Source organism: Danio aesculapii, chromosome 20 (assembly GCF_903798145.1).
Source record: "Danio aesculapii chromosome 20, fDanAes4.1, whole genome shotgun sequence".
Classification (NCBI taxonomy): Eukaryota; Metazoa; Chordata; class Actinopteri; order Cypriniformes; family Danionidae; genus Danio; species Danio aesculapii.
Window position 1 is genome coordinate 38,237,815 of NC_079454.1, and position 13,134 is coordinate 38,250,948.

The 13,134-nt window shown below is 36.7% G+C and overlaps 1 protein-coding gene across 1 annotated transcript; it reads left to right on the top strand.

Annotated features, from left to right (window-relative positions):
• Positions 1 to 7,324: 7,324 nt before the first annotated feature.
• gje1a (gap junction protein epsilon 1a) lies at positions 7,325 to 10,938 on the top strand. Its single transcript, XM_056480571.1, has 3 exons — positions 7,325 to 7,363; positions 7,456 to 7,638; positions 10,474 to 10,938. Exons 1-3 carry the CDS (start codon positions 7,325 to 7,327, stop codon positions 10,873 to 10,875), a joined length of 624 nt encoding a protein of 207 aa, XP_056336546.1. The 3' UTR covers positions 10,876 to 10,938.
• The last annotated feature ends 2,196 nt before the right edge of the window (positions 10,939 to 13,134 follow it).

The following is a 13,134-nucleotide window of genomic DNA, read 5'->3' on the forward strand; positions in this document are numbered from 1 at the left end:
ACTGCACTCATTTCATTTGATAAAGTTGACTGTTGGGTTTTACAGTGTATATAATATTATTATAGTAATGTTGTGTAATAATAATAATATTACAAAATAAAATATCCATCATGGAGCAGTCCAGCAGTCAATTTTATATAAAAAAATATTTATTATACTTAGTTGTAAATTTATTTTAAGAAAACTAATCAATGAAATTTAGAGATTGCATTATTGCTGGCTAAGAGGTTAAAATGTTGAAAAGAAAATTGAGTGATATAAAAAAACTGCAATATAAATAAATATTAAATAAAAGTTAAAAGGGTGCATTTCAGGACTTGGCCCTTATGGCTGGAATTTCTTAGCGCCCCAAAATCACTAAATCCACCCCTGCAAGAAAGATTCACAAAGCAACAGAAAGTTGTAAACATGGAAAGGCTATATTTTCGTATAAATCAATACTCCAGTTAGGTTATCTTTTATTTGTGTTTTTTTTTTTTTTCTCAATTGACTGTGACTCACTATTTGGGTTGATTTTACTCTAGTCTGTACCTTGGCACTGTTTCAACTGTACTCTATATGGGTACAATTGAGACAAAAATCTACCTTATGTTTATGACCTAATTGTGGAACATTTAAACTACTTATGGCTATTTTAAATTAGTGATATTTTAGTACACAATCAAAATAAATATCACCTGAAAATTCACTGAAATTCAGCATCTAGTTTTTGTGTAGCGATTAAAAAAGTGAAAGTGTCTCTGAATGTTAAACTGGCTTGCCATAGGAATCATCACTTAAGTGTGTGTAGCGTTGCAGAGCAAGCCAGTTATGCTCTGTCTGTCTGTCTGTCTATCTATCTATCTATCTATCTATCCATCCATCCATCCATCCATCCATCCATCCATCCATCCATCCATCCATCCATCCATCCATCCATCCATCCATCCATCCATCCATCCATCCATCCACCCATATGTCTGTCTGTCTGTCTGTCTGTCTGTCTGTTTATCTGCCTGTCTGTCTATCTATCAATCTCTCTATCCATCCATCTATCCATCCATCCATCTATATGTCTGTCTGTCCATCTGTCTGTGTGTCTGTATGTATGTCTATCTATCTGTCTATCTGTCTACCATGAAAAAAATACTGGAAAGATGAATGCAGCAATGTATAGAGACATCCTGAATGAAAACCTGCTTCAGAGTGCTCTTGACCTCAGACTGGGGCGTGACCTCAGCATGACAATGACCCAAAGCACATAGATAAAATATCAACGGAGTGACTTCACAACTTGGTGAATGTCCTTGAGTGACCCAGCCAGAGCCCAGACCTAAATCCTATTGAACATCTCTGAAGAAATCTGAAAATGGCTGTATACCATCGCTTCCCATCCAACCTGATAGATCTTGAGAGGTACTGCAAAGAGGAATGGGCAAAAATTCCCAAAGACAGGTGTGCCAATCTTGTGGCATCATATTCAAAAAGACTTGAGGCTGTAATTGCTGCCAAAGGTGCATCAACAAAGTATTGAGCAAAGGCTGTGAATACTTATGTACATGTAATTTTTCAGGTTTTTTATTTTTAATAAATTTGCAACAATTTCAAAAACTCTTTTTCCACATTGTCTTTATGGGCCGTTGTGTGTAGAATTTTGTGGAAATAAATGAATTTAATCCATTTTGGAATAAGGCTGTAACAAAATTTTTTTTGGAAAAAGCGAAGAGCTATGAATACTTACCGCATGCACTGTATAATCATTAAATTAATAAACACATTTTCCTCCAAAGTTTTATTATTATTTTATGTCAAAAAATATCTTTACAAGAAAACTGAATTTTAAATTTTGTAAGTTTAAATATAAGATATCAAACCAAAACATCTGGGTATATGTGTCAAAAAACAGATGTTTTATTGATTCCTCCTCTAATTCCAAAAAAGTGCACGCAGATTTCATGTCTCTAAAATATTATTAACAACATTCACGTCCTGTTTTGAAAGTGTACGTGTAAAATTAAACCTCTGAAGCTCCATATCTGAAAGAATGATGTTGTCCATGAGCTACAGCCATACATCAGTATAGCGTGAACTAGGATTGTGTGTATTTTGGACTCGTCAGGTGCAGCTTTTGTCCCCACGCTCTCCCTTATCAGAGTTCAGCGCTTTCATGCTCCTTCTATGACTCGCAAGGGGATTTACTGGCGAAAGAGTTGCAATAAATACGTAATCAGAAAACCAACTGGGTCTGGATAGCTAAGAAAACATGTAGGGGAAAAGAAATGCTCCAGTCACTTGCAAAAAAAAAAAAATGTTTAAAACACGAAAAGACTTGCTTCTGTGTGTCACTTGAGATTGTTTTTTTATTATTATCATTCTAACCATTTATTACCTTAGCTTTTTCATCCATGTAGGGGTAAAATAAACAGGCATCACAAAGAGACATTTATGCATTAAGTGCTGATGACAAAGGTTCCTTGTCCAGACAGATCTTGAAATCGGATTTTCTTTTGGCCTTGGTCACAGAACCAATTTATCACAGGCCTGTCTTATTCCTTGCTTTTGGTCTGCACAGCTTGTCCTTGCGCCTTAATGTTGAATACCAAAATTTTAACTCTCAGGAGCCTCATTTTAAAACACTGAATTCAACTTATTCTGAAAAGATTGGGTGTTTTGACAACTTTTACTGGTTTTGCTTTGATTAAGATCATCCAATGGATAATCAACAAAGCCTTGCACACCTGAATAAGACAACCATCCCATTCATTTTGACGTGTTATTGACTCACATCCGGGATTCGGAAACGCAATCGTTTCTGTTTTCTGTTCTAATTGGGTGTGTTTACCACAACACAAATGTGGCCCATGGTAATAGACAAAACTGCTAGCTAATAAGCCACTGACACAGTTGCATGTGGTAATGTCATATGCTGATTTAGTGACATCTGCTGGTATTCATGACGCTCTTGAAGCAACTGTGTTAATAATTCAGAGACAAAAAGAATCTAATTATAGTAGAATGTCACTGAACTATGTTTCTGCGAGTTTAGCCTCTAGCAGATATCCTTAACCATTATCTGCAGTAAAACCAGCAGTGAAGTACATGGCTGTCACGACCGAAATGTCTTTATTGCTTTCTTTCTTTCTTTCTTTCTTTCTTTCTTTTTTCAAGGATCCAGCCTTTTCAGGAGATTTTCTTCACCATTTAAATTTGAAGAAATTACTTTTAATTCAAAACTGAACACATATCAAAATAGAAATACTCCTTAAGTTTAAAAAATCAGCTAAATGTGAGAGAGAACTAATTGATTTACTGTCCGATTTTAAAAGAAAAAAAATAATTGTGTTTTTATTTTCAGTGACGTTAGCTGATGGGGCGACGCGGTGACGGAGTGGGTAGCGATGTCACCTCACAGCAAGAAGGTCGCTGGTTCGAGCCTCGGCTGGGTCAGTTGGCATTTCTGTGTGGAGTTTGCATGTTCTCCCCGTGTTCACGTGGGTTTTCTCTGGGTGCTCCGGTTTCCCCCACAAGTCCAAAGACATGCGCTGTATGTGAATTGGGTAACCTAAAATTATTCCGTAGTGTATGAGTGTGAATGCGTGTGAATGGATGTTTCCCAGTAATGGGTTACAGCTGGAAGGGCATCTGCTGCATAAAACATATGCTGGATAAATTGGCAGTTCATTCCGCTGTGGTGACCCCAGATTAATAAAGGGGCTAAGCCGAAAAGAAAATGAATGAATGAATGAATGTTAGCTGGTTCAAAGACACAGATTTGTTTATTCTTAATCTCATCTACTTATCAAGGCAGCGGTCATGTATGCAATGTAACAAATGCTGCCGTTTTCAGTGTCACGTGTTCCTTCAGAAAGTATATGTTATATACACTCACCGGCCACTTTATTAGGTACACCTCACTAGCACCACGTTGGACCCCCTTTTGCCTTCAAAACTGCCTTAATCCTTCGTGGCATAGATTCAACAAGGTACTGGAAATATTCCTCAGAAATTTTGGTTCATATTGACATGATAGCATCACGCAGTTGCTGCAGATTTGTCAGCTGCACATCCATGAAGCGAATTTCCCGTTCCACCACATCCCAAAGGTGCTCTATTGGATTGAGTTCTGGTGACTGTGGGGGCCATTAAAGTACAATGATCTCACTGTCATGTTCAAGAAACCAGTCTGAGATGATTTGCGTTTTATGCGTTATCCTGTTGGAAGTAGACATCCGAAGATGGGTACACTGTGGTCATAAAGGAATGGACATGGTCAGCAACAATACTCAGGTAGGCTGTGGCATTGACATGATTCTCAGTTGGTACTAATAAGCCCAAAGTATGGCAAGAAATTATCCCCCACACCATTACACCACCACCACCAGCCTGAATAGTTGATACAAGGCAAGATGGATCCATGCTTTCATTTTGTTGAGGGCAAATTCTGACCCTACCCTCTGAATGTGGCAGCAGAAATCAAGACTCATCAGATGAGGCAACGTTTTTCCAATCTTCTATGGTGTAATTTTGGTGAGCCTGTGCGAATTGTAGCCTCAGTTTCCTGTTCTTAGCTGACAGGAGTGGTACCCGGTGTGGTCTTCTGCTGCTTTAGCCCATCCGCCTCAAGGTTTGACAAGTTGTGCATTCAGAGATGCTCTTCTGCATACCTCGGTTGTAACGAGTGGTTATTTGAGTTACTGTTGCCTTTTTATCAACTCAAACCAGTCTGGCCATTCTCCTCTGACCTCTGGCATCAACAAGACATTTGTGGCAAGAGAACTGCCGCTCACTGGATATGTTCTCTTTTTCGGACCATTCTCTGTAAACCCTTGAGATGGTTGTGCGTTAAAATTCCAGTAGATCAGCAGTTTCTGAAATACTCAGATCAGCACGTCTGGCACCAACAACTATGCCTCGCTCAGTCACTTAAATCAACTTTCTTCCCTATTGTGATGCACAGTTTGGACTGCAGCAGATCATCTTGACCTTGTCTAATTGCCTAAATTATTGAGTTGCTGTCATGTGATTGACTGATTAGAATTTGCGTTAACGAGTGGGTGTACCTAATAAAGTGGCCAGTGATTGTGGAAGCATATATGTTTATATGTATATACATACTGTCAATTTGTAAAATGTATTAAATGTCACTTTTAATTAGCTTAATGCATACATGATGAATAAAAAGCTTTTAAAGAGTTATTACATGTTTTAATGTGTATTTTGTGATGGAAACACCATATAACAATGCTGTGCCTGGCTGTGTGATGCTATTTTTTTATGTGAACATCTAAATGCATTGGTGGTCTCTTTGTGTAACGGTTCTCATTTTTATGAAAAGATGAAACCACTCGTTTTTTTCTAATACATTTTAAAGCATATATGTGCAGTATTGTTTTACTCTCACTGTGTAAAATATATTAGTTTTAAAAGTTGAACCTTGATGAATAACATGTTTTTGAGACATATATTATGAATTTTCAAAAAATATATATTAGGATATATATTAATATTAATTATGTTTTTTTTTTCTCTTTTTTTGGAATGATCATGTGACACTGAACACTGTATTTTTTCCACTGAAGACTGTAATGATGCTTAAGATTCCGTTTTATCAATAAATGAATACAATCTATTATAAAATAAATTAAGAGAAAATTTGTTTACTCAAACTAAATTGTTAATGCCTGATCAAATAAATGCAGAAAGTAGAAGATAATAATGCTCTTAAAAATGTAACAGTATATTTTTAGACTTTTTTCGCTTCACTTTCGTCGCCACTGGCTTGCTTGGTTCGGGACTTGGTTTGGAGATGCGCACCGATGGGTTTGTGCCTTCTTCAAGCAGTGAAATTTAATTACACTGAACTGAAAACTGGACTGACACCGTTTAAATTTACTAGAACTTCTTTTAGCTGCTTTGACACAATCTACATTTTAAAAGCGCTATAGACAATTTCAATGTGGTGATGCCACTGGCCCATGAACATTTCCTTGCTATGTGTGCTATGTAACTGTAACAAGAGGCAATTCAATCATAACTTAATGTTAAAACAGCTGTCATAACATTATTTATCAATATGTGGCTCGTTTTGGATTCTCGGAAGCTTTATAAATTAAAATTGTAAAACAGAAAATACCATTGTTTTTGTTTACACCCCCCTTGAATTGAATTTTTTATCGGTATCAGAACTTCTCCCAAAATGTAACATTTATTAAACGGCATCATACTACTATTAAAACTCGTATAACGGAGTCCTTCATTATGCCAGCGAGCAAACAAAACAATCAAGCGTGGTCATACATGAAGCATCACTTTGACTGACAGCTATGCTTGCGTGTGCACCACGTGCGCAATGACCGTATGACAGGGAGACCCCGCACTCTTATTTCGGTAATTAGCATCACTGTGGCCATAATGATCTATTCTTTGCTACGTTTCTTTGATGTCTTGCCTGTCTGTTGGCCCTTTGGTTTATTAGTCGAAAAAGCTTGCCGTCAGAAAGGCGCCCCCAACATGCTGCTTTTCCAGCAGGTCTGTTTTTCCCTCGGGACGCAGTGACATGAGAGCAGGACCTCGGTTCTGATTAGGAAGGGGGATGAACAACACTCCGCCTGGATTACGGTTGGTGTGTGGACTTTTAATGGACCATTTATCGTTTGTGAAATTTTTATTGCCGTGTGAACTTTAGCTGTGCTGTAGTTTTGCAGAGAAAACATTTCAGGGAAGTCTAGAGAAACCTGTAGGGGGGCTTATTAGGTTTTACTCTATCTGACATATCTAATGGAATATTTAGATATGTGCAAGAAATACATATTTTTTTTGTACAGCTGAATACATAAATAGAAGTTATGGTTGTCTGGTGTAATTAAAATCACCCAACCATCTTTCATTGGTTTATTAAAGACCCCTTTTTGCTGTCTTAACTTCAGTTGGCTCTTAAAATTATGAATTATAGACAATTATGATATGAATTAGGAATTAATTTGTTATGTTAATTGTTTCAATTATGTGATTTTCCCGGTTATACAAGTGCATTTTGTTGTAATTGTCATGTTTGCTGTGCTCTATTGTGAGATGCAAGAGTTGTTTTTTTTCGCTGACTGTGTTGAACAGGGATTAGCCTATGGGCTGACCACATGTCCCGTGGCCTTTGTTTTGTTGCTTTTTTTGTTTTTTGCACTGAGTGAGTAAATTGGTGTGGATAAAAGAGAATGCACTGACAAGGGGTTTCTAAAGTGAAAGGTCATTTGGAGGTTCAGAGCTGCTTTCTGCCACTGTCCGAGGCCAGAAGCCTGGCAATAATGGTGACGAGCAATCACAGAATGATGTCAAGTTATGAAGCCAAATTATGTCATTAAATTACATCAAAAACTTTTATGAAGGATGTGTAAGTATGCAGTTTACCTTATCTGTTTTCAGTGGATGCATCATGTCTGGACTTTCATATGCATGTTAAGATCTCTTTGTTGCATATTTCAGCTCAGGCCTCCGACAGTGATAGGCCAGTTCCACACGCTGTTTTTTGGCTCTGTGCGTACCTTTTTTCTTGGAGTCCTTGGATTCGCTGTCTACGGCAATGAGGCCCTGCATTTCAGCTGTGATCCGGACAAAAGGGAATTAAACCTTTACTGTTACAACCAGTTCAGGCCTATAACACCTCAGGTAAAAGTGCATTAAAGAATTTGGATTTAATAATCTACTTTTATAATACAATCAAGAAATGCAGCTTAAAGTGTTTTTAAATGTGGATTTATGAAATATTTAGAACCAAAGACGTTTTTTGGAAAAGAATTGTTCCTGATTCATTACGTGCTGGTGATGTGACAGTTGTCACACTTGTAGTTTGGTTCACTTGGTTCTTTTAGTCTGGATTAAACTGAAATTATACATTTAGACCTGGCTTGCATAGCATTCACACTGTAAACAAATTTAAAATACTAAGCATAATTTGAATATGATGTGTATTTTTGACGGAAACACCTCATACAGGGTGTCCGCGGGGTCTTAAAAAGTCTTTAAAAATGTCAAAAACTAAAATTTTAAGCCTTAAACAGTCACTGAAATATTAACTTGTAGGTCTTAAATCATTTTACACAGGTCTTAATTTTCCTTTATGTAAAGCTACCCAGTTGATCCAACACATTAAATCACCAACAATAAATCTCAATAAAACTTGACCATCAAGATCTGCAGTGTAAATGCAGCCTAAAACCGGTAACTGTAGTAGTGTCCACACTAAATGCTAGTGCACCAAAGATTATGGTTATAAGAAAAAAAGTCAGAATTTAAATAAAAAGCCTCTTATACACCAATAACCATAACCGTATAACCATAACCACAAAAAAATGCCCCACACGCATACAATACACAGAGCTTTATTGTGCATTGTTGTGGATTCTAATTTAGATTTAGTATTTATAGTTTATATTGTTGTTGTGAATGTACAATCAAATAAAATTTCTGTTATTTTTTAAAAGCACTTTTGTTGTCCGCCGTTTAACTGAGGTAATTTGTTACTCTTTTCTACTGTACGCTATTTTAAAGAAAAATTTTAAAACCCCAAAATTAAGAATGCTATGTAAAGCTCTATCTCAGACAAGCTAATTGATGCCTCATTCACTCTAGCGGCGACTTTGTAGCTGCCTGTCGCTCTAGGTGGCGACTTGCTGCAAACGCAGGTCTGTAACCACCTTTCCACTGCACACAACAAATGACAAGTGACATACCGGAAGTCATTCATTTCCATTTTTCTGTATGCGTAAATATTCGGATCCGATTTGAGCTGCGGATACATTGAAATATTTGAACTCCTTCGAATAGACCGCATGCAACCGGCTTACCGAATACGATGCATTCCAGTGTTGTCCAAGCAGGTCTGTGCATGCGAGATGAGTAATATTTTTTTCTTTATTTTTTTTTATCAGAAATAAGTCTAAATTAAAAAAAAAACATTTCTATTCATAAATAAGTATTAAAAAGTTATATTTTAAATGTTGCCTCCACATTCCCTCCAAAATTTTTAGTGGTCTATGAGTTTCTAGTATTCATTCATTCAACCATGGTGAACACACAGAGAATAAAGCCTCTTGCTTCTGCACTCCATTATTTCAGACACAGTGAGAACAGCTTCTCTCCCATGGTGCTTGACAAAACTGAATATTCTGTGTGACAGCCACAAGGGGGCGTATTCCATAAGTCGTGTCCAAATGTCGTGTGCAGTGGAAAGGCGGCTAGAGTAGCTCTCTACTGGTGCTCTTATTCGCTGTCGCTCAAGAAATTCGCTCTTCATTTGCATAAAGTTGAAGGATTCTCAACTTTGTCTCGTCGCTTGACACACCCAGCAGTCGCTGTGGCTTGTGTAGGCACATAGATATATAGAATACATATCACATACGGACCCTGAGCATGCGTCAATAGCGCCACCACATTTGTACAGTGCTCCCAGGAAAAAAGTCATTGAACCGCACTATTCAAGACAGTGTGCCAATCTGGAAGTTGCTGGACTTTTGCACTGCTGCTTACGGGTGTAGTAACGAGCAAACAAAGAAAACCAAAAAAAAAACACAAAGGCAGAACATTTCATAGTTAAGATTTCATTTTTACGTTTATGTATGTTATGAACTTTTATGCTAAACAAGTAACGTTATTGATGATAATACAGTTACCTACAGCACTCTCCATAAGGCAAAGTAGCATCGATTCGCATTAAATACTAGGATTATGCTGGTTTTGTTGAATAAAATTTGCAAAAAATGTAAATGAAATATGAAAACATGATGCTGCGGTGCCAGAAACTTGTATTATTGTCGGCTAAGTGAACGAGTTGTTCATAACGGAGATTCATTCACAAACGAATCACTCCCTCCGTTAGAATGAGAAGTGAATGCAGGAAAGTGGGTGTGTTTCAAGACACGTATTACATAAAAATTTAACAGGGATTTCCATGCACACAAACACACGCTCTTTGTCAGGAATGCCCGTGCGGTCACTTATCCATCGATGTGGAAAAGTTATGCAAAATGATAATTTTCATGATTAAAAAAATATTCGCATAATGACCACCGGGAAAACTCCCGATCATAGATATATGCATATTTGTGTATATCTCTGGCTCTGGATGGCCACAGTCCTCCACGGCACCAGGGTCCTGCATTCATTTCAAAGGAGCGCTAACCTGTACTAAAATGGCGGCTCTGTTGGTGCATTCCTTCCAATAGACAACAACAGGGTAGGCGACTCTTATGTAAATATCTATGGTGTAGACAGAGGTCGCCGGAAGTCGCTCAGTCTCTGTTGAAGTGAACGGTCGCTTGTCGATTTGCCACTGCGAGTCGCTCGTAGTGTGAATGTGGCTTGAAGCTGCGTTGTGATAATCTCTTGTAATATTTTTGGTGGAAACTTGAATAAAAGCCATATCAGTTGGCAAAACGGCCAACTTAAATAAAAAAGAAACAAACTTTAATACTGCAAAGTAACCTAAAATGTAATTTCTTGCAGGTTTTCTGGGCGTTGCAGCTAGTTACTGTCTTGGTACCTGGAGCAGTGTTTCATCTTTATGCTGCCTGTAAGAATATAGACCAGGAGGAGATCCTTCAGCGGCCGATGTCTACAGTCTTCTACATCATCTCTGTCCTGTTGAGAATAATTCTGGAAGTCTTAGCGTTTTGGCTTCAGAGCCACCTTTTTGGTTTCCTGGTTGATCCTATTTTCATGTGCGATGTCACCGGCCTCGGAAAGATCCTCAACGTCTCAAAGTGCATGGTCCCTGAACACTTCGAGAAGACCATCTTCCTCAGCGCAATGTACACCTTCACTATCATCACCATACTCCTCTGTATCGCTGAGATTTTTGAGATTCTGTTCCGAAGACTTGGCTATTTAAACCAGCCGATGACTTAGCACGTGTTTGAGTGATGCTGCTTCAACAGTGTTTGTTTTGTGTCTTCCGGATCACCGAATGACAAACTGGACATAAACCTACATACCTCTGCATTTTCTGGTGGTGGAGACAGAAAGATATGCTTTTCAAAAACAAAACAAACAAATTATGATATATTTTCTGAGAGATTTTAACTGAGATATTTAATTTTTGAAAAGGAATTAATCTTTTTAACATCTTATTTTTTTTGTTTGCTACATTTATCGACCAATTAAGTTAATTTAAACAAAATATTTAGCAAGTAATGATTATTTTCTATACAAACTGCGAGAACTATTTTGACAAATATAGTCTTATTAAAATTTCAACACGCATTGGCTATAAAACATAACAGCATTTTCTGAAAAGTTTATTGATTGGTTCATAGCATTGCACAACTTTTGCCACAGTCATGCACGTAGATAATATATTCACCATGCAGCTGATTTCCATATAGTTTTCAGTATAATATTGTGTGCTTGTAGTATTTGTATCTGTATGTTTTTATCAGGCATCCATCCAACTTTTGTTATTATTCTCAGCTAAGTGTTTCATCTCAGGAACAAAATGGCATACTGTAAACTCTTGTGTCAGCGGGTAACTGTTTAATATATGACAAATCTACTCTTTATGCAATATACAATCATCTGAGGGGATCTGACAGCAGATCTGGCCTGTAAATCCTCCCACAGTTGCCTTCCCACTATTTCAACACCACAGCTGTTTGAGTAATAGCTTTTATGTTTAGAGATTTGATCATTTCTATTGGTTTCTGATCAGTGTCTGTGGGATTTATGATATGGTTATGCATGAAAATCTATAGGTCATTGGTGCATATATTATGACTTCCGTAATGTATGATCATGTCTATGGAGATATTTAGTGTTAAGTAACTCCTGGTCAGAATAAACAGATCTGCTTGTGAATCCATTGTTGTGTGATACAGTGTGTCTCTATATTGTTTGTGAAGTTTTGTTCTCATAAAATTTTTTTTTTTTAAATACTTCAGCTATTGTTTTCTACATTGTAAAACCCAATAAGTTAAGGTAACTCAAACCGTTTGGAGGAAACTAGTTTCATAAACCATTTAAGTAAAAAAAAAACAAATTCTAATGAGTACTGTGAATTTAATCTATTTGAGTACATGAAAGAATTTGAGCACAGTAAAACCCAATAAATGAAGAGAGCTCAAACCAATTGAGTACTGTAAAACCCAATAAGTTAAGGCAACTCAAATCAGTTTGAGGAAACCGATTGCTACAAACCATTTAAGTTCAAAAACTAATCTATATGAGTACTGTGAACTTACTCCATTTAAGTTGAAGTAATAAGATAATTACTTTGATTGAGCATTAATGATGAACCCTTGCTAGCAGTATTACTGAAGAGAAACACAAAACTACAGTGACCTCACTCACATCATTAAAAGAAGTTAAAGTAAAACACGATCTCCTAAAATTTTAGCAGAGAAAACATTTCCACAAACATTATCAGCAGCTTCACACAGCAACACTGAGTTCAAGACTCTTTTCAAATGAGTAGAATACATTTCCAGTAAATTTTGAGTTAAATAAGGGAGCGTGGGGCACAAAGTAACGCAGGGTAAAATGTAACACAGAGTTTTAAGATATTTGCTCAGAGTTAACCACGGCATGCTTCCGAGGTTTTCACCACAGTGTCGGCAGACATCTTCCTGACAATTATTGGAAAATTTCGGCAGATTTGGATGAGAACACAGGAGAAACTATTTTTGCAGCATAAAAGTATTTTTTTATTATACACAAATTTTTTTTATTTAAAAAAAAAAACAGTGAAAGTATGTAAGTAAAATCTTATATTGTTTTGATTACAGTCTTCTAGGCTAAAAGATCAATTTTGAAAGGTGTAAAAAACACAGAGACTGTTAGCCAGTTTTGGGGAAAACATGACACAGCGGGGTTAGTTGTAACAGGGTGTTAAAATAAGCCACACACTGTTGAACACCAATTAAACTAACAAAATAATTTTTGAGTGTAATGTTGACTACTTTGAAAACTTTTTATATAAAATTGTTTGTATGAAAAAATTGTTAATAGAAAATATTTTTTAGTAGAAAAAAATAATTTTATTGCTAATAAGGCAAATAAGTGCATTGTAATAATGCAAATAAATCCAAATGTGTTTATCCAATAGATAAATGAATAAACATGCAGTGCTATGTAGAATAAAAAAACTGAGTTAAGTACTGAGGAAAATACTAT

What these genes read in the sequence shown, in the direction of transcription:
- gje1a (XM_056480571.1), top strand. Translation starts at nt 7,325, where the DNA reads ATGTCATTAAATTACATCAAAAACTTTTATGAAGGATGT. An exon ending in AAAACTTTTATGAAGGATGT is followed by an intron (nt 7,364 to 7,455) that starts GTAAGTATGCAG and finishes TGCATATTTCAG; the next exon opens with CTCAGGCCTCCGACAGTGAT. An exon ending in TCAGGCCTATAACACCTCAG is followed by an intron (nt 7,639 to 10,473) that starts GTAAAAGTGCAT and finishes AATTTCTTGCAG; the next exon opens with GTTTTCTGGGCGTTGCAGCT.